At 51.3% G+C, this 25,889-nt stretch overlaps 2 protein-coding genes and 1 non-coding gene across 3 annotated transcripts in view; 1 reads left to right on the top strand and 2 right to left on the bottom strand.

The window, feature by feature from the left end:
- CAND2 (cullin associated and neddylation dissociated 2 (putative)) overlaps positions 1-19,643 on the top strand; it is a 32,038-nt gene extending 12,395 nt beyond the window's left edge. The window contains exons 6-16 of the mRNA XM_077751634.1: positions 390-420; positions 1,256-1,361; positions 1,538-1,680; positions 3,471-3,763; positions 4,820-4,961; positions 5,289-6,791; positions 8,902-8,997; positions 12,629-12,798; positions 14,092-14,256; positions 15,976-16,083; positions 17,608-19,643. Coding sequence (XP_077607760.1) covers positions 390-420; positions 1,256-1,361; positions 1,538-1,680; positions 3,471-3,763; positions 4,820-4,961; positions 5,289-6,791; positions 8,902-8,997; positions 12,629-12,798; positions 14,092-14,256; positions 15,976-16,083; positions 17,608-17,835 — 2,985 coding nt within the window. The 3' untranslated portion in view covers positions 17,836-19,643. The remainder of the gene's footprint in view (positions 1-389; positions 421-1,255; positions 1,362-1,537; positions 1,681-3,470; positions 3,764-4,819; positions 4,962-5,288; positions 6,792-8,901; positions 8,998-12,628; positions 12,799-14,091; positions 14,257-15,975; positions 16,084-17,607) is intronic.
- A 363-nt stretch (positions 19,644-20,006) lies between these two features.
- Positions 20,007-25,528, bottom strand: RPL32 (ribosomal protein L32). Its single transcript, XM_077751636.1, has 4 exons — positions 25,430-25,528; positions 24,089-24,189; positions 23,309-23,490; positions 20,007-20,181 (listed from the first exon to the last, which is right to left on the bottom strand). Exons 2-4 carry the CDS (start codon positions 24,182-24,184, stop codon positions 20,052-20,054), a joined length of 408 nt encoding a protein of 135 aa, XP_077607762.1. The 5' UTR covers positions 24,185-24,189; positions 25,430-25,528; the 3' UTR covers positions 20,007-20,051.
- Positions 24,259-24,398, bottom strand: LOC144221194 (small nucleolar RNA SNORA7). The gene has a single exon (XR_013331980.1). It is a non-coding gene; the product is annotated as a small nucleolar RNA SNORA7 (small nucleolar RNA).
- Positions 25,529-25,889: the final 361 nt, after the last annotated feature.

Below are 25,889 nucleotides of genomic sequence, written 5' to 3' on the forward strand. Positions count from 1 at the left end.
CTCCTAGGTAAGGGAGCCCGGAGGACATCTCGAAGGGGGAGGGCGGAGCTTGAGAGGCAGTGGGTGGGCCCTGAGCTCGAAATGCTTCTGAGCCTTACCCACCTGTTCTGAGTCTGGCGGGTAATTATAAATCATGCCATCAAACTTAAATACAGTATGTTCTATCGCCCTGCGTTGGCAGATGTACTGTAGTAACAACCCATAAGCTAGGTTGGGATTTTTAGAATTTTTTACTGGGGGATAATGGACGAACAGTAAACTGCACTACCTAAAGTGTACAGTTAGGTGTGTTTTGACCTGTGCATACAGCTGTGAAATTACTGCCGCAGTAAAGATGGAGAACATTTCCATTACCCCCACCCCTAAAATTTCTTTGTACCCTTTTGCAGTTTTACCCTACCTCTGCCCTGCTCCTGGCAAGCATTGATCTGCTTTCTTTCGCCAGAGATTAGCTTTATAGAAATGGAATCCTGCAGTCGGGGTTGAATTTATTTTCAAGCACCTCAGAGTTCTGGGCTAGAACAAGGCAGCGTGGGTAGGGTTGGCCACGGTCTAGCCCGCCTTCCCCTCTGACTCCCTCACCGCAGGGGACTTTATGAACACACACGGGGAACCGAGACCGAAGTCCATGCTCTGTCCACATCTTCTCTCATACAACAGCCACCCGTTGGTCACTTTCGGGAGTAGGAACCCAAGAAGGAGGCCTGCACAGGGTCAGACTAGGGTTCATGGTCAGTTGAGCAGGAAAATGGGAAGAGTGGACTGGAGAAGGATTGGACAGAACCCTTTAAAGAGATGGGCACCTCTTGCCTGGTGCATAAGGGCAATGCCTGCATTTCTTTCCCACCCAGGGCTACAACCTAGTGCAGGAAAATAGAAGGATGTGAATAATAGTTTCAGCAACAGATGCTACTGCTAGCTTCAATACAGAGTCCTCCCCTGGGCCAAGACTTAGGCGGAGCTCTTTATCTGCATCATGTCATTAATCTTCACAAAATCTCCTCCTGGTAGGCATCACTGTCCCTACTGGGAAGATGAGTAGACGAAGGTCAGAGAAGTGCAGTGCTGTGTCCAAGGTCACATAGCTCACAGGTGGCAGAGACATGGCTAGAACCCACATCTGCTCAACTCTGAAGCTGCTGAGTTGAGTTTGCAGTGGCCAGGGCTGCAGGTGCAGGGACGAGCTGAGGGCTGTGGGCTGAGGGAGCCGGAGGATGGGTCTGGCCTGCCCTCAGTGACGCACCTGGCCCTCTAGGGGCCCACCTGGACCGCCTGGTGCCCCTGGTGGAGGAATTCTGCAACCTGGATGACGATGAGCTCCGGGAGTCCTGCTTCCAGGCCTTCGAGGCCTTCCTGAGGAAGTAGGTGCACGTGGGTGCAGGAGATGTGGTGCCCACGGTTTCTTTGGGAAGTTGGTGGGGAAGGGGTGGTGCAGGATGCTGGCCTCAAAGCGATAAGATCTCAGGACTCACCACTGGGCCCACCCCCTACTCTGTCCTGCCTGTCCAGCAGAGCCTCCCCACTCCCACCCCAACAGGTGCCCCAAGGAGATGGGTCCTCATGTGCCCAATGTGACCAGCCTCTGCCTCCAGTACATGAAGCATGACCCCAACTATAACTACGACAGTGACGAGGACGAAGAGCAGATGGAGACAGAAGATAATGAATTCAGTGAGCAAGGTGGGTGGCCAACTTGTCACTGGGGCTAGAAGGTGGAAACAGGTGCAGCTTTCCTGGGACATCCCCCTCCCCCCCAGCCAAAGACAAGGCCACATCTGGCACCCCCACCCTGATCTTAACCCTTCCTCAGTCTCTAGCCCTGACCTCCATAATCTGATTCCCCAAGGCTCCCACCCTCTGCACAGATCAAGGTAATGATAGTAGTAATTGCTGTCATTTATTGAGCATCTGCTGGTGTGCTGAGTATTCGTATTAGCACTTCATAGTCATCCAATAACTGTAGAAACTAGGTGTTTATTATTATCCCCATTTCTCAGACAAGGAAACCCAGACTTAGAGAAGAGATTCGCCGAGATAACACAGCTAGGAAGTGGCAAAACTGGGGCTTGGAGCCCCCACCTTTGCTGCCATATTTGTACCTGTGTAGTAACAGTTTCCAAGAGATGAGGCTTTCACCCAGCAGAGTGAAGCTCTAATAGTGGAATGGTAGCTACTGGCAGGGGAGAGAGAGCTACCTGGATGGGGAATGGATGCAGTGGCTTTTTGTGCCCATGGTCCTACCTGTCGCTCAGTCTGATGGCCCTGGGCCTGTTGGGCTCTGATGGAGGCAAAGGACGTTGGGCCTGATGGGGTGCTAGGAATGAGATGAGGTGGTAGGAGACGAGATTGGACAGGCGTGTTGAGGCCTTGAATGCCAAGCCAGGGAGATTGAGCATTTTCTTGTCAGTAGCAGGGAGCTATGGATTTTTCTTCCTGGGTGGCATAAGATGGAGGTGACAACGATCCATCCGAGGACATCTGCACTGCTGACAGGACACATCCATGGGACCATCCACATGGCCCACTACAGCTTCTCCAGATGTCAGTGCTCTGAAAGTCTGACTCATCTGCAGAGTGGCATGGATAGAAAGAACACACTGGATCTTGCCTGTTACACACTAAGTGTCCCTAGTTAGGACTGCCCCCTTCTTAGCCTCATGTGTGTCTATCCAGGTAGATGGGTGGGCCTGAATCTCAGCTCTGTTGTTTCCTAGCTGTGTGTCTTCAGGAGAGTCTCTCACCCTCTCTGAGACTTATTCTTGTCATCTATAAAATGGAGGCGCAGGTCACCCTCATTCTGAGGTGTGGTGAAGTACTTGAAGAGCTTTGTACTTGGAGAGTAGAAAGCCCCGCGAACACAGCCTTTCCTTGTTAGCAGGCCTGCTTGGAAGCCAGAATCAGGACTTGGGAGGCTGGGGCTGGAGGTGGAGGGAGCGAGGAGGCCCTGTCAACTGTCCCTTCTGGAATCCCAATAAGTGAAACATCACACAGCCAGTTCTGAAACCAAAGGATGGGTTTTGTGCCCCAAATGGATTGTTTCAAACCCTCTCTGACAGCTTGGAAGTTAGTTTTGTCCCTGACGTAGCAAAACAGTGGCCGGTCTGGAGGCAAAGGGAGGACCGGGTTTAACTCCAGCTGTATCCCTGCTCACGTAACTTGGGTGTGCCGTACCCCCACCCCCACCCCCGTTTCCACATCTCTGTAGGGGCAGGGGGGTGGATACTCCTTGTCTCACAAGGTGGTTGTGAGGCTCAGATGAGGTTGTGGATCTGAAGTGTTTGGCACGCAGTAGGTGTTCATTAAATGGCAGGTAACATTCCTAATAGTGTGTAAATCAAAACCGTAAGAGGAAACAGTCCTGACTCCGTCCTCCCTGCCCCCTCTCTTGTCACCTCCCCATCCCGTGAGACAGCCTGAGTGGGGCCGGGCTCGGTGCTCAGGGTTCTGTTGGTGTCCTGTTCATACCCCAGAGAGTGAGGACGAGTACAGTGACGACGATGACATGAGCTGGAAGGTGCGCCGGGCGGCGGCCAAGTGCATGGCGGCCTTGATTGGCTCCCGGCCCGACCTGCTGCCTGACTTCCACCGCACCCTGGCGCCTGCCCTCATCCACCGCTTCAAGGAACGTGAGGAGAATGTCAAGGCTGACGTATTCGGGGCTTACGTTGTGCTGCTGCGGCAGACGCGGCCCCCGAGGGGGTGGCTGGAGGCCATGGAGGAGCCCACCCAAACAGGCAGCAGCCTCCAGATGCTGCGCGGCCAGGTGGGCATGCCTCCTCCCATCTCCCACCCTTGCTCAGGCACTCACGACTCCCCCTCCCACCTGCTCACCCTTCCATCCTTCCTCCACCGGCTGCACTGTCTGTCCGCCCCCCAGATGTGCGTGCTGAGCAGCCACTGTGTGTCTGGCCCTGTGTTAGGTGCTGAGTATAGCGGGGAGCGTGGCCCGGCCCCTGGACCACACAGGGCAGGGGCAGATAGACCACACAAGTAGGGCTTCCAGCCCCCTGAGAAGGAGTTTCAGTTTTACTCTAAGAGCCTAGAAGCCACAGGAGGGGAATTACAAAACCCCATTCCCATATGAAGGAGCTCACTCCGGCTGCCGTGTGGGAAATGGATTGTAACAGGGAGGGGAAGAGTATACGTTGGAGACCAACAGAGGCCAACAGCCATTGCAGCTTCCACGTGAAAGGGGTGGTGCTTTGGGCTGGGGGTAGAGGAAGAGGAGTGGTCAGACTGGAGGGTAGTATTCAGGTCTCAATGTCGGATTGGATATGGAGGGTGAGGGACAGGAAGGGGTCTATGTGAGTTCAGGTTCTCTCTAAAACATGGGCTGCAGTTCCTTGACATGGCGGAGAAGGGAATATCTAGAGTTCTGTTCCGGACACTTATGTTCTAGGTCCTCGGATGCCCACGTTGAGGTCAGACAGGTGGTCAGCACGCAGGGTCTTGCGTTGGAGATCTGGGAGTCTTTGCTTCACTGGAATCTGAAGCATGGGGACCACATGGGCTCATCTGGGGAGAGAATCTCACCAGGGAAGGGAAAGGGGCCTCAGTGCTTCCCCGTCATGGAGTGTAGGAGTGAGGGCCAGTCGGCCAGGTGACTTTGAGCAAGTCACTTACTCTTTCTCTGCCTGTTGCCTCTCTGTAAAGAGAGCTCAGGAATAGTACCTCCTGCAGAGGGACTCTATGGAGCGAGTGATGGAATGGTCCTCCCACACTGGAGGTCCTTCATGGGCACGTGCTGGGGCAAAGCCCCCAGTCGTGGGTGGGACGCCCTGGTTTCCTGGGTCACTGATCACCTTCACACTGCCCACAGGTGCCCCTTGTGATCAAGGCCCTGCAGCGGCAGCTCAAGGACCGGAGCGCCCGGGCCCGCCAGGGCTGCTTCAGCCTCCTCACCGAGCTGGCAGGCGTCCTCCCTGGCAGCCTGGCAGAGCACATGCCCGTGCTGGTAGCAGGTAGGACGGACCACACCCAGGTATCTCTTATCCTGGGGTTTTCTGGAACCCAGACCGCAGGCTCAATCCCCACAGGTCTCCCTGTTCAGCAGCCTCTTGTGGCTCCCCATGGTCAGCACTAAGAACGAAGCTGGGACGCAGGCCCTGCTTCCTGATTTCAGAGGGGTTTCCTGGCCTTGTGTCCCTCAGCCCTGGCCAAGCCCTGATCTTTCAGGATCTGCGGCCTAAGAGCCCTGGGGCGGGGGGCCAGCTCCCACACCTGCAGGTGCTCCACCCCCACACCCAGGGACCGCCTTGGCCTCCGTAACCTTTGCACCCTGCCCACAGGCATCGTCTTCTCTCTGGCCGACCGTTCCAGCTCCTCCACCATCCGGATGGACGCCCTGGCCTTCCTGCAGGGGCTGCTGGGCACAGAGCCAGCCGAGGCCTTCCACTCACACCTGCCCACTCTCCTGCCGCCTGTGATGGCCTGCGTGGCTGACCCTTTCTACAAGATCGCAGCGGAGGCCCTGCTAGTGCTCCAGGAGCTGGTGTGGGCCCTGTGGCCCCTGGACAGGCCTCGGACACTGGACCCCGAGCCGTACGTTGGAGAGATATCTGCGGCCACCCTAGCACGACTCCGTGCCACCGACCTGGACCAGGAGGTGAAGGAGCGTGCCATTGCCTGCATGGGCCACCTTGTGGCCTGCCTGGGTGACCGGCTTGGGGATGACCTACAGCCATCGCTCCTGCTCCTTCTGGACCGCCTGCGGAATGAGATCACCCGGCTGCCTGCCGTCAAGGCACTGACGCTGATGGCCTCATCCCCGTTACGGCTTGACCTGCAGCCCATCGTGGCCGAGGCTCTGCCCATTCTGGCCTCATTCCTGCGGAAGAGCCAGCGGGCGCTGCGGCTGGCCACGCTGGCCGCCCTGGCTGCTCTGACCCAGAGCCAGGGACCCAGCCTCCCTCCACGCGCCGTGCAGGCCGTGCTGGCTGAGCTGCCTGCCCTGGTCAGTGAGAGCGACATGCATGTGGCTCAGCTGGCTGTGGACTTCCTGGCCTCGGTGACCCAGGCCCAGCCGGCCTCGCTGGCCCAGGTCAGCGGCCCCGTGCTCTCAGAGCTGCTGCGGTTGCTGCGCTCACCCCTGTTGCCGTCGAGTGTGCTGGCGGCTGCTGAAGGCTTCCTGCAAGCGCTGGTGGGGACGCGGCCCCCGTGCGTGGGCTATGAGGAGCTCATCAGCATGCTTACGGCGCCTGTGTACGGACAGGCCGCGGATGGCGGGCCAGGCCTGCACAAGCAGGTGTTCCACTCCCTCGCTCGGTGTGTGGCAGCCCTCGCGGCCGCCTGTCCCCAGGAGGCGGCGGGCACGGCCAACCGCCTGGTCTGCGATGCCAGGTCACCCCACTCGAGCACAGGGGTCAAGGTCCTGGCATTCCTGTCACTGGCTGAGGTGGGGCAGGTGGCCGGGCCAGGCCCCCAGCGGGAGCTGAAGGCAGTGCTCCTGGAAGCCTTGGGGTCATCCAGTGAGGACGTGCGGACGGCTGCCTCCTATGCGCTGGGCCGCGTGGGCGCCGGGAACCTACCCGACTTCTTGCCCTTCCTGCTGGGGCAGATCGAGGCTGAGCCCCGGCGGCAGTACCTGCTGCTGCACTCGCTCAGGGAGGCCCTGGGGGCCGCCCAGCCCGACAGCCTGAAGCCCTACACCGAGGACATCTGGACCCTGCTGTTCCAGCGCTGTGAGGGCGCCGAGGAGGGCACCCGGGGGGTGGTGGCCGAGTGCATCGGCAAGCTGGTCCTCGTGAACCCTCCATTCTTTCTGCCCCGGTTCCGGAAGCAGCTTGCTGCAGGTAGGGGCACAGGTGGGGCAAAGGCCGTCTAGTTCGGAGGTGGGCAGTTTGCTCCAAGCAGCCCCCTCGCAGTGAGCTAAGTCCAGTGATTAGATCTGAAGACTGTTGGTGTGGCAAAGGCAAGGGCAGAGGAACCATTAAAAATAGTGTTTCCTGAGATGCGCAGGCCCCTCCTGGGGGACTCTGGGATGGGGGAGACAGAATCCTCAATACGTCCCTACAAAAAATTAGCTTTCCACAAGGCCGCCTTCATACTCCTTGGTGTGGACAGCAGCCTCTTGCTCCCGGCGCAAGTCAATTAAAGTTCTCGGCCTACAGGGAGTGTAGCTCTCTTGGGTTTGTTTGAGCCAAGAGCAAATGTCAGTATAGACTAGGTAGGACCGGGGGCCATATTCCCAAGGTTTGGAGAGACTCTGACAAAAACCAGGGACAGGTGTTGCATGGTCCGGTAAGGGCACGTCAGGGCTTTCCAGAGCTCAGGGAGGAAGAAAGCAGCCAGGCGGGGCTGTGGGGCTCCTGGGTAAGTGAAAACCCCTGAAGATGAAAGGTTTCCAGGCCTTGAGCTGCTCAGCGTCAGAGGGTATATTTATTCACATAACGCAGTTCTCGGTATAGCATATGGTGCGTAGTTAATACTAAGTAAATAAGTGCTGCTGTTGTTACGCCCATGATCACAGTCGAGCCCTCGCTGGGCTGCTGGGTTTAATAAGAAGCAGCTCGGTGGCTCGCACCACTGCATGGACGGGGAAGAGCGGATTGAGGACATTGCCTGTTACGCTCTCAGGGCTCTACACAGGGAAGCTTGAGGGGCCAGAGTCCTGGGATAGGAGGAGCGGCCCTGCCACGTCCAAGCTGTGATTCGCTCTGCCTCACGTGTCCTGTTGAACCGGCTAAGCGGTCACATTGCCTTTTTACCACCAGCTGCCTGAAAGCGTGGAGCCGGACTCCTGGCCTGCTTCCAGCAAGTTCGTGAGACTTCAGAGGTGGCCCTCCCTGCCCTCACTCCAGTCTTCCCCTCACTTCCCTGCCTGTGTGTTTCCTTGCCCTCATATTTCTCATTTCAGATTTACTTAATGCTGTTCTGTTGTCCGTGTCTTCACCAGCCACCCTGAATCAAGAGCCAGTCAGGATAGAGAAAGGGGAAAGAGCTGCAAGTCTGAAGTCAGTAACTCTTTCCCGTTTTCACACCCCGCTGCAGACTGTCCTGAGTCTCCAGTGTAAGGGCTACACGACAGAAACAACCTCAACCCCCAACCGTCCCTCTTGTGTGCTGGGGGAGGGGAGGAGCCAGCAGCTGCTGGGGTCTTTCTTTCTCCATAATGGGAGGTGTTTTCCCTTCCCTTTTTCCAGCCTCTCTACTCAGAAAGCAAGCAGAAAAGTAAAGTAAAATTAAGTGGCTTCTCCGTTCCCAGGCTTTGGGGGTGTTCTGAGTTCTGCTGGAATCCCCTTGGCCTTCAGCTTGCCTGGAGCACACGTGCCGCCTACTTGGAGAATGCAGGCCTGAGGAGGAGGGCCCGGCCAGGGCTCAGAATCAGCCGTGGAATTCTGGATCTGCTGTGTGACCTTAGATGTGAACTTAACCTCTCTGGGTCTTTTTCCTCATCTGTAAAACCGAGATTAATAATAATTCTTATGAAACATTCTGATTTATATTACCATTTATTGCTAGTCAATAGGACCATCCTGAGGACAGTGTGTCTGAAAAGTAGAATGCAGCCCTAAGGCCCGAGCAAAGGTCTTTCTTTGGACTGTGGACCGACCACTGTCGTGGGTTCTTGGTTCCCTGTGTGCACCCTGCAGTGTGCTTACCTGAGAACTGGCAGTTTTCCCCTCAGCCGCCTCAGGAGAATGGAGGGATGAATTTTAGACTGTCAAGGGAGAGGCGTTGACTTTGCCAAAGATGGGTGTTTTGAATGGGGAGGGGTCCAGTTCTGTCTCCCAGGGAGGCAGAGAGCTTCCACTCCTTCCGACCTGTGTCTCAGTTTCTGCATCTGTAAAATCGGAGAAACCCTTACCTGTAGGTTCTAAGGTTGATTCAGAGACCCCATCATTTGCAGAGTGTCCAGGATCAGCCCTGCCACTCACCAAGCTGATGCCTCTTGTCCTGCAGGTCGGCCACACACACGGAGCACGGTCATCACAGCGGTCAAGTTCCTCATCTCTGACCAGCCCCATCCCATCGACCCCCTCCTGAAGAGCTTCATCGGTGAGCAGCCCCAGCCCTCTGCCCCTGGCCCCGTTCAGTCCCCTCCTCCCAGCCTTTGAGTCCGGGCTGATTTTTCTTCCACCTTAGCCAAGGGGAGTCTGAGGCCCAGGAGGCTACCTCACCCCCATGATGGGCACAGGGCCTGGGTTCAAATCCCTGTGCTGCCACTGAATTGCTGGGTGAGCCTCGCATGCCCCTTCTCACCTATGAGCCTCAGTTTCCTCATCTGTAAAATGGGGGTGGGAAACTCTTATCTGCAGGTTCTAAGGTTGATTCAGAGACCCCATTGTTTACTGGGGGGAAGGTGCTCCATGTACACACAGGCTCTTAGAAGTGAGAAACCACCAGCCTCTCATGTGCACGGACTTCGGCAGGCATCAAGCCGGGTGGAGCTCTACTGGGATTGGGGAGAGTGGCTCCCAGCTCATGCCCTCTTAGGAGTCTTCTGGGCTGAGGAGCCCAAGCAGCCTTCTGAGCGAGCCCTCTCTTTGGGACTCTGTGGACTAGGTTCTTCCCAGAGAAGGCAGACATTCATAGCTCTGAGGCTGCAGGCTTGTAACTGGGTCACACGGGAGCCGGGCCCGTCTCCTACAGGCAGGACAGCCTGGTGGAATGTGGAGCGGTTCTGAAGTCGGCCGCTCCTGGGTTGGCAGCCTGGCTCGACTACCTTCTGGCTGTGTGAGCGTGGACAGGTTATCTGATCCCTTGCTCTAAAACGGGGGTGTTGGGGTGCCTGGGTGGATCAGCTGGTTAAGCGTCTGACTCAGGTCATGATCCCACAGGGGTGGGATCAAGCCCCGTGTCGGGCTCCACACTGAGTAGGGATTAAGTACTACTTACGTCTCTGTCTCTCCCACTGCCCTTCCTCCTCCTCTCTAAAATAATATTTAAAAAATTTTTTCTTTTTTAAAATTTTGTAATGTTTTATTTATTTCTAGGAGAGAGAGAGAGAGAGACAGTGTGAGCAGGGGAGGGTCAGAGAGAGAGGGAGTCACAGACTGAAACAGGCTCCAGGCTCTGAGCTGGCAGTCAGCACAGAGCCCGACGCGGGGCTCGAACCCACGAACCGCGAGATCATGACCTAAGCGAAAGTCGGGCGCTTAACCGACTAAGCCACCCAGGCGCCCCAATAATATTAAAAAAATTTGAAATGGAGGTGCTGATCCACACTTGCCAGGGGACTGTGGTGTGAGACCTGGGGTTAGCAGGTGTGGCCACGCTGTGAATAGGAGAATGTGTCCAGAAGCCGCAGCAGTATCAACAGCAACTTCACCCCATGCCCTGACCCAGAGGGCACACATTGCCCCAAGTTCTGAATTCCCTCATCTTGCCTGAGCCGCCCAGGCTGGCAGGCCCAGGGACCTCTGCCTCTGTGTTTGTTTCTTGTGTGTGTTTGAACCACAGTTTTTGAGCTCTCACTGTGTATCAGATACAAGGCCAGGCCCTTTGATATACCTCACCATAGTTCATTCTAACAGCCCTTTACTTGAGGGTCGTGTTTTACAGCTGAGGAAGCAGAGCCTCAGAGAGGACACTTGAACTCCAGTCTTGCCGCGTTCCCCACAGCTGTGTTCTCACAGAGGATGGGGAGTCTCGGAACCAGGAGGGCACAGTAGAAGGGCCCGGAGGTTGCCAGCTCTGGATTTGAATCCTGCTCTGCTAGGAGACTTTATGTTCTTCCCAGCACATCACATTGGGAGCCACAGAATGACAGTTTGCCCCCCGATTGGTGATGGTAACTCAGATCACCTGTATAAGGTGGAGACTTCCAGGTTTCTCCACTCTAAAATTACTTTTTCCTTTGGAATGAATAAGTCTTTTTAAGTCTGTCAAAATATCCACTTCATCAAATTTCTGCCCGCTACATTTAGCATCCATTGTGGTTTCTTTCCTGATTCAGTGACTTCTGACAGTTGCCAAATGGTGACTTTCCATTCCGGCATTCCTTCTGTATTCGTTAGATTGCTTTCTGTTCTCTGGAAGAACTTTTCCTTCTCCCCCACTTATTTATTCATTGATTTATTCATATCCTTAGAGACTCACGGGTTCCTGTTTTATTCAGTGAATTATAACTAATTACTGTCTTCATTTATTTTGATTCTAAAGCTTGTCTTAGAGGTGGCCATTGTGAGTCCTTCAGGCGGGTTCGTATGTTCTGTTGATGTGCTTCCATCCCCCTTGAACATACCCTTACTTTTTGGCATAGTAAAATGTCCTACACTCACTTTGAACCTTTTCTGCCCCAGCTCTAGAATCAGTCCTTTGTTCAGGGAGCCCTGATTCTCTTTAGTGGAGAATGGTACTTAGAATCCAAGATCTAGACACTAGGTGTGCTCATCGCTACTGGGGTGCCATTGCTTCAGGGCCCTCTTAGCAGACGCAGCTAGGAAGTATGTGTCTGTGTGACTGTATGTACACAGACACACAGATACATGTGTTACCTGCTTGTCCAGGCCAGCACTGCAGGGTTCCTTCTAGCCTTCTTCTGTTCCATACCCTTCTCTTACAGGGAAAAGCCCGGTTCCTGCTATCTACCAGGTATTTATTCGCTTAATCCTGGAATACACAGAGAGTAGACTGAGAATTGCTAACTTTTATCTCTGCGAATAGTCAGTATTTGTTTTTAAGTCTTGTGTCTTTAGCCTGAGGGCAACTAGTCAAAATACTTTGGAAATTACTTGGGCGAGTTGTTTCATTCTTTTATAAACTGGTGGTTTATGTTAATCATTTGAAATACTGTTAGGATCTCGGTTTTTGTTGGTAGTGTGTTTTGTTTTTTAAGGGATCCCCCTTATTCTTGATTTTATTTATAGAGCAAATGGAACATTAACACAATTATTTAAAAGTCTAAACTATACAAAAAGGTATACTCAGAGAAGTGCTATGTGAAAGTGTAAGTTTCTTCTTCTCTGATCTTCAAGAGCGTTATCTGTTATAATATCAAGTTAACGTTTATAGAATCCTTGTTCTGTGCCAAGCCTTCTGTTAGATATTTTAGATAGATAAGATAGAAAGAAAGATAGAAAGATAGGTAGGTAGGTAGGTAGGTAGGTAGATAGATAGATAGATATCACATCACTACATTTTAAGTCTTGAAAACAGTCCTACGCTATGGGTACTGCCATTACCCCCATTTTGATTTTTTAAAAATGTTTTATTTATTTTTGAGAGAGGGGGAGAGAAAGACAGAGTATGAGCCAGGGAGGGGCAGAGAGAGAGGGAGACAGAAGTCACAAAGCAGGCTCCAGGCTCTTAGCAAGCTGTCAGCACAGAGCCCGACGCGGGTCTTGAACCCACCAACCGTGAGATCATGACCTGAGCTGAAGTTGGACACTTAACCGACTGAGCCACCCAGGTGCTCGTGTTACCCCCATTTTATAGAGAAGGACCTTTAGGCTCTCCAAGGTCCCCTAGTTAGGAAATGGTGGAACCTGGATTTGAACCGCGGCCAGACTCTAGTTCACATTCTTATCTGGGCTTTGAGGGCTCGTCATCGTGGTAAGAAAGAAAGTAGATGCTCAGAACATGTTTGCCCCCGTTCGGCCAGGCCTGCCCAGCAGCTGAGGTTGGGGCGCAGGTGGCTTGTGTCTCTGCTGAGTGTCCTTTATACGCCCTCTCGTGTTTCCGTCAGGAGAGTTCATGGAGAGCCTACAGGATCCAGACCTGAATGTGCGCCGGGCCACCCTGGCTTTCTTCAACTCGGCTGTGCACAACAAGCCCTCACTGGTCCGGGACCTGCTGGGTGACATTCTGCCCCTCCTCTACCAGGAGACAAAGGTCCGCAGGGACCTCATCCGAGAGGTAAGGCCGGTGAAGGACAGTGAGGGCCTGCCTGGCGGAGCTGTGGCCGGGATTCAGGTCAGGCTTTTCAGAGCAGGCACGTGGGCCGTGTGGCCTGGGTCAGAAGCTGCTCCCCACTTCCAGGTTGTGTGACCCTAGGCACACTGACCTAGGGCAGTTTAATCTGCCCTGAGCCTCACTTTCTCTTCTGGGGCAAAATGAGGAAAATAACTCGTGTCTGTATCTTAGGGTTGTTGAGAAGATTCAATAAGTTGTAACCTGCAGCTTCTCTGGGCTGCTCCTGTACACAGTTGGCACTCAGCAGTGTTGGCGGCTCTTGTTATCACTCAGCATTCAGCAGGTGGTCGTTGAGCGCCAGCACTGTGGCGAGTGCCAGGATCAGAGCTGGGCCAGACCTGGTTTCTGCCACTAGCGAGCTCATGGCCACCCAAGGCTAGAGATACCCATTCTGCCGATTGTTTTACTGGGGTAGAGCCTACTTAGTGTAACAAGAATTTAAGGGGCAGAGAGTAAAAGTGGCTTAACAGCTATCATCACGTAATAGGATACAAATGTCTGGGGTCACCCGGGTGGTCAGTCGGGGAAGCGTCCAACTTCAGCTCAGGTCGTGATCACGGTTCGTGGGTTTGAGCCCCGCATCTGCTCTGGTGCTGTCAGTGCAGACCCACTTTGGAGCCTCTGTCCCCGTCGCTCTCTGTCCTTCCCCTGCCCATGCTCTCTCTCTCTCAAAAAAAAAAAAAAAAGGTCTAAACCATCTGACATTGCTGAAGAGGAAGTAACTATGTTTAGAGGGGTTAGGAAAGGTTCCCAGAAGAGTGGCCATGTAAGCTGGGCCTTGAGGGGTGAGACGGAGCTTACCATTAAGAACAGAGCCTGGTGGTTAAAAGCTTCAGAGACCTGGGTTTTTAATTCTAGTTCAGCCACGTACTAGCTGTGTGTTCTTGGGCAAATTAATTAACCTCTCTGAGCCTTAGTTTCCTCATATGTGAAGTGGGGTTCATCGTAACATCGTCTTCCTAGGGCTGCTGTGATGCTTGGGTGACCTGTCATTTGTCAAGCACGCAGCACAGTGGCCGGCCCATCATAACTGCTCAGTAGACTGGAATGATTATTGTTACTGTTATTATCAAAGGGCATGCAGGCTGAGGAAGGGCAAGAGACTTGAGAGTAGGAGGCCTGATTCGGGGACAGAACACAGAAGTGAACAGGCCGGCTGCGCAGCAGGAGCTAAGGGAGGTGTCCTTACCCTCTGGAGTCCCATCCCATGACCCTTGTCACCCTTCCCTCCTGCAGGTGGAAATGGGGCCCTTTAAGCACACAGTGGACGACGGGCTGGACGTGCGGAAGGCGGCCTTTGAGTGCATGTACTCGCTGCTTGAGAGCTGCCTGGGCCAGCTGGACATCTGCGAGTTCCTGAACCACGTGGAGGATGGCCTGAAGGACCACTACGATATCCGGGTAGGGTGGGCCACACCCACCCCGTACCAAGGGGATGGCGGCACACGGGGACCCACTGCTTGGGTGTCCCCCACTCTCCACCCCGGCACCCCTGTGAAAATAACTGCATTGTTTTGTTTTTTTTTCAATAAGAAAGTCAACCTCTCAAACACCTTTGGGGAGTCTACACCGGGCAAGCGCTTTGGAGGATGATTTCGCAGTAGCTAGAAGAATTTAGAATTCTCAGACATACCTTTGACCTAGCAGTTCCATCTGTGTGAACAGAGCCTCTGGACTGACTCCTAAAAACATGTTTGGAGTTTTACGTTCTAGATTGTTCTGAGAGTTGGGGAAGGCTGGCAGCTTCCCAAATGTCCACGTATCAGAAGCTCACTCGATAAACCGGGTACTTCTGGTCTTGGAATGCTAGCAGCATGAAGAAGAGTGAGCCAGGTCCCTCTGCACTGATGTGAGAGATGGCCAAGACCCGCTGTTGATTGATGAAGGCCAGGTTTTACAGGCATTTCCCCCATGCTTTCCCGTTTGCACCCATTGTGGCCACATGGCCCTCTTACCTGCCTCCAGGGAGCACAGGACAGGGCCTGGGCATCCGTGTACCATTTGGACCCCTATGTCCAGGCCCCTTTTGGTGTTGAGGAGGGTGGGAATGACATCTGTTGAGCCCCTAGAGTTATCTTGCTGAGTCTGCACCCCAGCCCTGGAGAGTGGATCTATGATGGCCACTTCACAGGGGAGAGGCCAGAGAGCTGGCTAGTTCCAGGGCACCAGCTGGGAAGTGGAGGAGGTCCGGGGCCCAGCTTGTGCTGTGGAATGCCGTGCTGGTTGCTGGCCCCCTCCTTTGCTGTGGGTTATTGGGGGGATCAGGGCAGAGCGGATGGCTGTGGGGGGACGGGTAGGGTATGTAGAATTCAGACAACTATCCGTTATGCTGCATGTCATTTGTAGGAACCTCACCATTTTCAAAAAAGGTCACCATTATTCTCCTGCAGGCTGCATCTGGGTTTGTAGGTGTGTTGGCTCACGTGGCAGTTTTTTGAAAGTGGGTGCCAGTATTTAAAAGTTGAGAGATTTTACATAAAAATCAGCTTCTTTCAAAAACAGTGCATGAGCCCTGGGCCACATTCCCACAGCCCCAATGGGCTGGAGCTGAGAGCTGCTCTCTGGAGTGTGAACTCCTCACTCCTTCCCAGTTGCCGTCTGGCCCTCTTCACTCGTGGACAGTATCTGCATGGCCCTGTGAGCATCTGAGCTTGAGAATCGCCCCCTCTCTGGTGCTCCTTCTTATCTGAGCCTCCTCAGGTCAGCCAAGTGTAGTTGGCATAGTAGGTATTGCCATTCATATTGTTTTTAGTATTTATTTATTTTTGAGAGAGAGAAGCAGACAGCGTGAGCAGGGGAAGGGCAGAGAGAGGGAGACAGAATTGACAGGCTCCAGGCTTGAGCTGTCAGCACAGAGCCTGATGTGGGGCTTGAACTCACAAACCACAAGCTAAAGTTGGATTCTCAATGGACTGAGCCACCCAGGTGCCTCCTGTCATTCACATTTATAGATGAGAAAACGGAGGCCCAGAGGGGAAGTGACTGGCAGGGCCCTGGTGGGAATGAGTGCTAGGGTTTGGACCTGAGCTCTTGGTGTCGGTATCAGAGCCTCTGATCTTCCCTGGGCTCTGATCCTTTTGGTCATTTCACTGTGAACTTTGTCTCCTTCCTCCGGGGCAGATGCTGACCTTCATCATGCTTGCACGACTGGCTACCCTGTGTCCCGCACCCGTTCTACAGAGGGTGGATCGGCTCATTGAGCCACTCAGGGCCACCTGCACCGCCAAGGTAAGCGCCCTGCCCAGCCCTGGGCACACCTACAAATTATTCAGTTCCATTTACAGGTGGCGTATAAAGTGCTTCATTTTGTTGTTGTTGTCACCCTGTAAAGTACTTCTTATTGTCCCCACTGTACACACAGGGAAAGAGACTCAGAGAGGTGCAGGGATTGATTTAGGCTCTTCAGAATGAGATTCAAACCCACCTCTTTTGTTCGTTCAACATTTCCTGGGTGCCGGCGGCCCTTGTTGCCAGGCACCAGCATCCCGCGTGGAACGTGGTGCGTTCCTACTCCCACATCCTCCTGGGAACCCCGAGTCATTCTCTTGGAAACATGGAAACCATTGATCGGTTGATTGATTCAGGGCAGAGTTGCTGCTCGGCTGGAGTGCCTCAAAGGTTCCAGGGGAGGGATCGAGCGGAAGGCCTGGGGGGAAGCCGCAACGTTGGGTACAGAGCCTGGTGCCCGGTAACTACCTGTTGACCAAAAGAACTAATCTGGGTTTTGAAAGTGTAGGAATTAACCAAACAAGGGCAGAGTATTTCAGATTGGAACTGAAAGAGGAGAGAGATCCATAGAACAGTGATTTGCAAGTTGTGAGAGAGCAAAACCTTTTCCAAAAAAATGAAATCTTCGGTGGCTAAAACAGATAAAATTGGCAGTTTCTTAATAGAAACCTGCCCTTGAAGGTTCAGTCTGTAACAGGTGCATGGTATGAAGTCAAAGAAAACAGTGGTTCTGCAGGGCCATTGCAGTGACAGTTTCAAAGGCCAAGTCACTTTAGTTTCCTTGGAGCTTTACAGCGCGGAGAAAAATCCCAGTTGACAGGGTAGAGCTGCAAATGGTGTTGCAGCATCAGGACACCCTTCCACTCGGCCAGGAGGCAAATGATCTGAGGTCCCCGCAAAGGCTGCTCAGCCTGGCTGCCTGGCGGACACAATGTGTTGGGCACTGTGATGAGAACTTGCTGAATCCAAGTCCACCATCCCTCATCCACCGAAACCTACAAAGTTCTGGAAACCAAAAGCTTTATTTTTTTAATGTTTATTTTTGAGAGACAGAGTGCAAGTGGGGGAGGGGCATAGAGAGAGGGAGACAGAATCCGAAGCAGGCTCCAAGCTCAGCACAGACACTTGGGGCTTGAACTCACTAAGGTGAGATCATGACCTGAGCTGAATGAAGTCATAGGCTTAAGGGACTGAGCCACCACCCAGGTGCTCCCATCGAATTAACTTAGTAATGAAAAGAAAAGCGAGCAGTTTAGATTGGCTGGTCAGAGGTCCCCTAGGTGGCTTTGAAGTTGATTTGAATGACAAAGGACCACCCTCAGGAGAAACCAACCAGTGTAAAAAAAAGTGCAGGAGAAATCTTGGGAGGCTGGAACCACAGGAGACGGAAGTAGGGGAGTGTGCTGTGATTTACGGCTGGGAAAGCTTACATACAGGTGGTTGAGAGGAATCCAGAGACCAGTGACAGAGGCTGTGACGCCAGGCCAGGCTCAATAAAGGATGGCTCGTTTCTTCCCACTTTAGGTCAAAGCTGGTTCCGTGAAGCAGGAATTTGAGAAGCAAGATGAGCTGAAACGCTCCGCCATGAGGGCCGTGGCCGCCCTGCTGACCATCCCGGAAGTAGGGAAATGTCCCATCATGGCTGACTTCTCTTCCCAAATCCGATCCAACCCCGAACTTGCTGCCCTCTTTGAAAGCATCCAGAAGGATCCTGCTTCAGCCCCCAGCACAGACTCGATGGAGCTCAGCTAGTGCTTCCCCAGCCCCCAGGTGGGCCCTTACTCAAGAGAAGGGGGCCTACCCAAGCCTGAGGCCTCACTGTCCCCCTGCTGGCCACAGGCCTCTGCTTTTGCCCTTTCTTCATCTCACTAGCGGGCCCTCCTGCTCCTGGTCGGGGCTTACAGTGCCTTCTCCAGGGACCCCAACTCGAGGCCCCCAGCAGGAGCTGCAAGGCTGCCAACAGTTGGGCCCTGTAACTCAGGACAGTCATTCAAAGCAACAGGGCACGGACGTTTTCCAAGCCCTTTGGCACAAATATGGATGTGTGACTTCACACTGGGCAGTCTGTACCTTCAAACTGTGAGTCCCTGCCTCACAGAGGACTAAGTGGTGTTTAGAAACACTCTTGTGCTCACAGCTGTGAAAGGTTAGGAGGCAGCCGGCTGGCCTTCCTTCCCACCAGTGTCTCGGACTGGTCACTCACACCTCTCCCGTGTTTCACTTCACTTGACCTGATAGGCCAAAAATTAGTGCTTTGGCTGGGCATCTGAAAAATTCAAGCGACTTCTCTGAGCTTCTTGCCCTTTTAGAATTCAAAATGCTTCCTTTTCTAATTGGTAGTGATGATTCAGAAATGTGAATTTTTGCAGTGGGAGGAAGTTGGGATAGAGAATTAGATCTAATGTGTGTTTTCTAATTTCAAAACGCTTATGTAGTCGATTGGGAAACCAGAAAGCACAAAGGAAACTAGACCGCCTCTCACGCCACCCCACATATAGGTATAACCAGTTGGTCTGTGTCCAGAGAAAAAGTTAACATGTTCCTAGTTTTTAGATTGAAGAAATATTAAGTGACAAGCCAAAGAACTTTCTGTGCTGTTCCAGATTGAGGAGACCCTTGTTACTTTTTCTCTGCACAATTCCTCTACTAGGTGTGCCACCATCAGTTTATTTCCTATCAGCTTAAAGAAATCCTGAAAATGACCAACATTTACTCAAATGTTTCAGACTAGGTTTTGAACTGGAGGCAGTCTACCTGTAAGACATTTCTTCTAAGGGACTTAAACCAACTCATGGCTAGTGTGCCAAGAAAATTATAACCAGGGTAGTTCTTTCTGCTCAGTTGATCAGGTTGGTAGGGAAAAAACACCCTACACACATTTGTCTTGTTCTGGAGTCTACATCCCACATCCCCGGACTATGTACTGCCACTTGCTACCAGTTCTTGGGAAAGTGGTACCCTGACTTTACACAGGCACGCCTCACTTTATCGTGCTTTACAGAAGCAGCATTTACAAACTGAAGGTTTGTGGGAATCCTGCGTTGAGCCATGTCTATCCACACCATATGCTCATTTCATGTCGGTCATATTTTTCTCAGTTCACTTTGTTATTGTTTTGTTAGTGATCTGTAATCTTTGATGTTATGATTAGTGCCTGAAGACGTGACAGAATTGCTGTAATCTCATGAGAAAACTTTATCGGTGGAGCTGAGATGGTGAAGGTGCTGTTAAAAGATTGTTGAAATGGCAAAAAAGAACTGAAAACTACTACATCAACTCAGTTGATAACGCAGTGGCAGGGTTTGAGGGGATGGACTCATTTTGAAAGCTCTCTGGGTAAAGTGCTGATATTGCATGCTACAGAGAAATCATTCTGAACTCAGCAGCAGACTTCATGGTCTTAATTTTAGTAACTTGCCACAGCCACCCAGTCTTCAGCAACCACCACCCTCATCAGTCAGCAGCCATCGACATCGAGGTAAGACACTCCACCAACAAAGATTACAACTCACAGGAAGCTCAGATGGTTAGTTTTTGCAATAAAGTTATTTTTAAATTAAGATATGCACATTATTTAGACATGCTGTTACACATAATAAATTTCAGTATGGTATAGTTAACTTTTATATGAACTGGGAAACCAGAAAATGCGTCGGACGTCGGATTTGCTTTATCTGACTTGTGGTCTCCAGAGGTATGCCTGGTCTACCTTGGTCTGAAGATCACGTCTCCCCCACCCCCAAATGGAGTTGACAAGGCTGATCTGGGCACCAGAGGCCTGTGCCCTATGAAGAACAAAATACCTTTATAAACCTCTTCCAGATGGAAGATTCCAGAGTATTAACCAGAAAAAAATAAAAATCCATGACAACTTGTCAGAGTAAGAAATAGAAGAGTAAAACCAAGGAGGGAAATGCCAGATGGTAGTTTTATGGTTTTATTAATACAAATATGTGCACATAAACTGTCTATTCATTTTCTTCGCTGCGCAGCCTGGCATTGGGATTCGTGACTCTGATGGCCAGCTGGGCTGCTCTTTCCACAATGGCTTTACGGTTCTTGGAGGAGACATTGTGAGCAATCTCTGCACAGTAAGATCTGGAAAAGAAGCAGTTCATGAGCAAAGTTAAGGGGGCGCTGGTAATGGCTCATGAACAAGGCCCACACAGCCCCCAAATCCCAACTCTCCTAAAACCCATGGTCCCAGCAGTAAGGCTCTTAAAGTATTCCCAGGAAGTGACAAAAGCACTCACCCTGTTCCCTCACTGAATCCTTAAAGCAGCCTTATGACCATGGATTGCCTCTACCTTACAGACAAACCATGGTCCTTAAAGTGGAAATGAATTTCCAAGCCACATATTTAGAAAGGGAGAGGGCTGGGGCGCCTGGGTGGCTCAGTCGGTTAAGCATCCGACTTCGGTTCAGGTGATGATCTCGCGGTCGGTGGGTTCAAGCCCCACATCGGGCTCTGTGCTGACAGCCAGCTCAGAGCCTGGAGCCTGCTTCAGAGTCTGTATCTCCCTCTCTGACCCTCCCCTGCTCATGCTGTCTCTCTCAGAAAATAAATAAAATATTTAAAAAATAAATTAAAAAAAAAAAGAAACGAAAAGGAAAGGGCTACGATGACTCAGTCCCAGACTCCCAAGTTCAAAGGTCCTCCCCTACCCTTCCAGCCCCATCAAGTTTTTAAACTCTGCCAAGTAACCAAAAGCAAAATCCTACAGTCTGATTAAACCAGGAGCTTCCTGGCATTTTACTTGTTTGCTGCTGACCAAACTCAAACTCAGAAGTAAGGCCACCTGAGGTTGCCCAGCAAGTAGCTACACTTACTTTCCTGAGTACCTGGGTGCCAGGTCCTGTCCAACTGACTCACTGCCCACAGCTGCACCATGCCCCAGTTGGTAACAAACTGGCCTAAGAGGCACATTTCAGCAGGAAGCAAATTTATGATGCCATCAACAGCAGGTTAAGAAAACATACTGGAGGGGTGCCTGGGTGGCTCAGTCGGTTAAGCGTCCGACTTCAGCTCAGGTCATGATCTCATGGTTCCTGGGTTCCACCCCGCGTCAGGCTTGGTGCTGAAAGCTAGCTCAGAGCCTGGAGCCTGCTTTGGATTTTGTTTCTCCCTCTCTCTCTAACCCTCCACTGCTCACACTGCCTCTCTCTCTCAGAAATAAAAACATCAAAAAATTTTAAAAAAGAAAACATACTGTAGGGGCACCTGGTTGGGTTAGTAGGTGGAGCAACTGATCTTGGATCTTGGGGTTCTGAGTCTGAGCCCCACACTGGGTAGAGACTGCTTAAAAATGAAATCTTAAGGAGCAGCTAGGTGGCTCAGTCACTTAAACATCTGAGTACTGATTTTGGCTCAGGTCATAATCTCATGGTGTGGCAGTTTGAGCCCCTTAGTCAGCTGGAGCCTGCTGGAACTCTCCCTCACCCCCCAACTCCTACTCTCAAACTTAAAAAATAGGTAAAAATCTTCAAGAAAAAGGCATTCTAGGGGCACCTGGTTGGCTTAGTCAGTAGAATATGTGAATCATCTCAGGGTTGAGTTCAAGTCCCACACTGGGCATAGAGATTACTTCAACAACAACAACAAAACCTCTATCAAAATCTTAAAGAAAAAAAGACTCTATCTACTCTTGGAGAAATTTCAGCAAAAAGACTGTAAGGAGTGACTAAGGCAAGGGGACATACATAGCTCTTTTTAAGAACTCCAGCAAACTCAAAATTTTTTCACCTTCTATAAATGAGTTCACTCAAGCTCAAAGTAGCTGTATTTTGAAATGTTTCCATCTTTGTTTTTAACAATAATAAATCTTATCTCCCCCTCAATAACTCCTCAGGTCCTTGTCCACATTATGTATTTCACATCTGTCATCTTAAATAACCTCCCCCTGCCTGGGCATTTTCCACACAAGATCATCATTTTGAATCGTATGTATAACACTCATTCCCACCCAGTGCTTGTGCTCCCACAATTCACAAATTAAATTACATTTTCAATTGTTCAGTTACTCCTGCAAAGATCAGCCTTACAATGTTTCCCTGTTTCTCAGTTTAATTTAAGGACAAATACCCAGAAATGGAACTTGTGGTGTAAGTTCCATTCCAAAATTTCTAAAAATTCCAAAAATTTTGATTCCAAAAATTTCTATAGCTCTTTACACAAATTGCCAAGCTACTTAAGAGAGTGCCCTGTTTAGCAACCAGCAACACCCGCACCTCATGTTTGCCACACAAGCATTTTCTCTTTCTGTCACCAATTCTCCATCATCCTAACTGTGGTCTCGGCAGCACCCTTAATTCCTAGGCTTATCCAAGGATTTTCTAAGGATAATTTCCAGCATTCTAACACCTAGTTAAATTTCCAACATGGAAAACTCAACCAATGAGAACAATGGTCTCATTTATTTACTTTGTCTACAATCACTACAGAGAAAAAAATCTTTGTAGGAAGCATCCACACACAGGTGTCACAGTTAGTCACCCTCTTCACATCCTAATTAGGAAGAAAACAGGTTTTCTGCTTCTGTTTAATAGGAACATAAGAACACTGTCCTCTGCTTAACCAAAAACCACCATCCCTCCCAATCCAAATTCAAAGCATCTAAACAACTTCCCACGTTAAATGCTTTCTCATCCCACTGTCCCAATTTTGGCCTAAGCACACCAAGTCTCTCTCAGAACTCATAAAGTATCTAACTGTCTCAAAATACCTGAAAGTAATGCTGTGAACCCTCCGTGCACTGCTGCACCTCTACAACTTTGGGCAAGCCATCCTGACTGCAAAGCCTTCCTCCTTTTTTCTCTACCTCAGACGACAGAGCTCTTGGCAGCAACTCATCTATTCCTATAGCTTTCTGAAGGAAGATACCTGTGGCCACAGCATAAGGTGTCCCTTAGGTCTGAGGCTACACATGATATCCCCCCACCTCCACATAAATAAAGCCAACATTCTGCAAAGAACTGCCAAAAGGCTACCGCAGTGTTTTTACGGTCAGGCCAAGTCCTTCTCTTTCCAAGCCTCCGGTCTCTATACTTTTCAGGCCAACTTCCCTCACCCTGCTCCAGCAAAGAACACCTTTCTAAGTCCCCAACAAGCATTCTTTAAGCTCTGGAGAGAATATACAACTACTCCAAACGCATTCTAAGTCCCTACCGAAATTGCTCAGAGATGCAGACTTCTGACACCTAAACCCAGAAGTGGGGCCCAACTCACTTGTTGCACATCAGCAGCACTTCAAGCTCCTTGACGTTGTGGACTAGGAACTTCCGGAAGCCACTGGGCAGCATGTGCTTTGTTTTTTTGTTGCTCCCGTAACCGATGTTGGGCATCAAGATCTGGCCCTTGAATCTTCTGCGCACCCTATTATCAATGCCTCTGGGTTTCCGCCAGTTGCGCTGAAATAAACACAGGAGGGTTAGTGCCTTTGCTAACAGCTCTTCCTTTTGGAGGAAAAAAGGGGGACCCAATGAAAAGGAAATCTGTCAAACAGTAGCTGTCACTGGATTACAGTACTTCACTACATCTTTACTTAGCAGGGGGAAAAAAATAGGGGCTCCTGCGTTTGACCATCAGGAATATAGACTCACATTCACACTCCTAAACAAAGGAAAAACAGCCTACGGACTGACAGAACGTCAGATTGTGATACAGTAAGCGGAAGAGTGAAAAGCATGGGTTTTAGCACTGGATACAAGTTTTCCTCATCATAAAATAAGGACGATCCACTTCTCATAACCTCGCCAGGCCACCCTAAATGATACAAGCCTCTAGACACCTCAAAACAGCCAAATGTCCAATTCATACTATAATCAAGTGACTGGATGACAGTGAGGCATATTCATGGAGACCTAGGTTTCTAGAGAGCTCTTCCACTAACTGGACTGGTTCATGTGACAAAGGTAATCTGACCAGGTGACACCAGAAATCCAAGATCCCGTTCGGGAGCCCCTTTCTCCACCCCAACAAACACTTCCATCCCCGGACCACACATACCTTAATTTTGACATATCGGTCTGACTGGTGCCGGATGAACTTCTTGGTCCTCTTTTTAACGATCTTGGGCTTCACCAGAGGTCTGAGGGCGGCCATGATGCCTTCAAGAAAGAAGCAGAGATGGCGGGTGTCAGAGTCCTAGAAGGACGCCTCCCTGCTCAGGCCTTGAACATTGTCGCAGAGTGTCTTCCAATCTCCAGCTACTGAGCAAACTGGGAATGGAATGGGTACCTCTGCCAGGCTTGCTTTCCCTCCCGTCTCCGAAGCTGGCAGAATACGAACCACTCTCCAGATGCGATCCTGGGAGGTCGGGGGTCACCTCCCCTCCAAAGCCAAAATAGCGAGCTAACAGCTCATCTAAAAGCAAATCGACCCCCAAAGTTCTCAGCTTGCACATGGGGGCAAATCCCACACCCGGTGTCCCAAACCCCGGGCTGGATTTCCTTTTAGCTACGCAGAACTTGGGATACCCACGAGAACCCAAGTCTTAGCTGTCTTCTCACCCGTAAAAGGGAAATACTGCACACTGAACGCTTGCAGTGACAGATGTAAAGACAAACCTGTATTCCGTCCCAGAGCGCTGTTGCTCGACAATTCTCTAACAGACCTATAAAACCATGACGGACTTATAAAAGGCTTCTAGGCCTTTGAACCTGTTCTACCTGAAGATCGTCCGAGGACCGGCCTTCCCGGTTACCCCATTATCTCTTACTGGAGCACCCCTTTCGTTCTCCTCACTACCTCTATTTCTTTGTTCGCCACACGGTACTCCGTGAACACTGTGTTCGACAAACGAAGGCTCCCCCGCCCGAAACATTATTTCCTTGCAGACAAGGACGCAGTTTTATATTCTGAGATCCTGGCCCACTATCAGCATTTCTGTTAACTAATCGATTCACAGCAGGCGACTGTTCTGTTTTGGTGGTCTGGCCGCAGCAGCAACCCCAATACCAGCACTGCAGAAGAGGGGGGTCGGTCAGCGGAAACGGAAAATACACGCGGGAACACACCGCTGTCATCAAACTGGAACCCTCTGATGGCTCCACGGTCCCCACAAGCCCCCGCAGTCTACACCCGAACGGCGACATTCACTCTCAGTGCTCAAACAAGCTGTCCGCAACTCTGAGACACCAGGCAGCCTCCGTCGGTCGGCAAGTGGCCCTGGGAAGCGAACTCCATCATCGGCTGGGCCGCTTCGCTCTGTTCCTGTACGTGCTCCAGCCAACCGACAAGGACAAAACCCACCAAGACGAGTGCTCGGAAGGGCAGGCTTCCTCACCACGAAGCGATAAGACCAGATGAAGACCGCAGAGACGCGGATGCCCAACGATTAAAACTCACCGAGTAACAGATGGCTGCCACCTCCACAGGCAGCGCCGAGGAAAAGAGGGGACGACGGCGCGCGAGGGCTGATGGGACTTAACCTCTGGGTCCTGGCAGGGGGGAAAACAAGCACTTCCGGGTCTTGGTCCTTCTAAGAAAAGAAAGACATTTCAGAGAAATAATGCTGAAAAGTGTCGAGAGATACCTGTGTTTTCCTAGATATTAATATCTAGGAATGGTACTGGGAATTGTTCATACCTGCCGTAGAACTACGTAGAAAATTTGGAATTCTTTCTGAGCTTCTAAGACCTGATGGGGGGGCATCCACTTCCGCCAGAAATTGAAGCCGTTCCTCCGGAGAATAATCCAGTTTTTAGATTATTTCCGCCCGCGTTTCTTCTGCTACTAAGTGCGCCTCTTAGTGGCCAGGAGGGAACAAAACAGAAACTTCTAATAATTCCCTCACGTGTATAGAATA

This window comes from Crocuta crocuta, unplaced genomic scaffold (genome assembly GCF_008692635.1).
Source record: "Crocuta crocuta isolate KB4526 unplaced genomic scaffold, BGI_CrCroc_1.0 scaffold69-1, whole genome shotgun sequence".
NCBI lineage: Eukaryota > Metazoa > Chordata > Mammalia > Carnivora > Hyaenidae > Crocuta > Crocuta crocuta.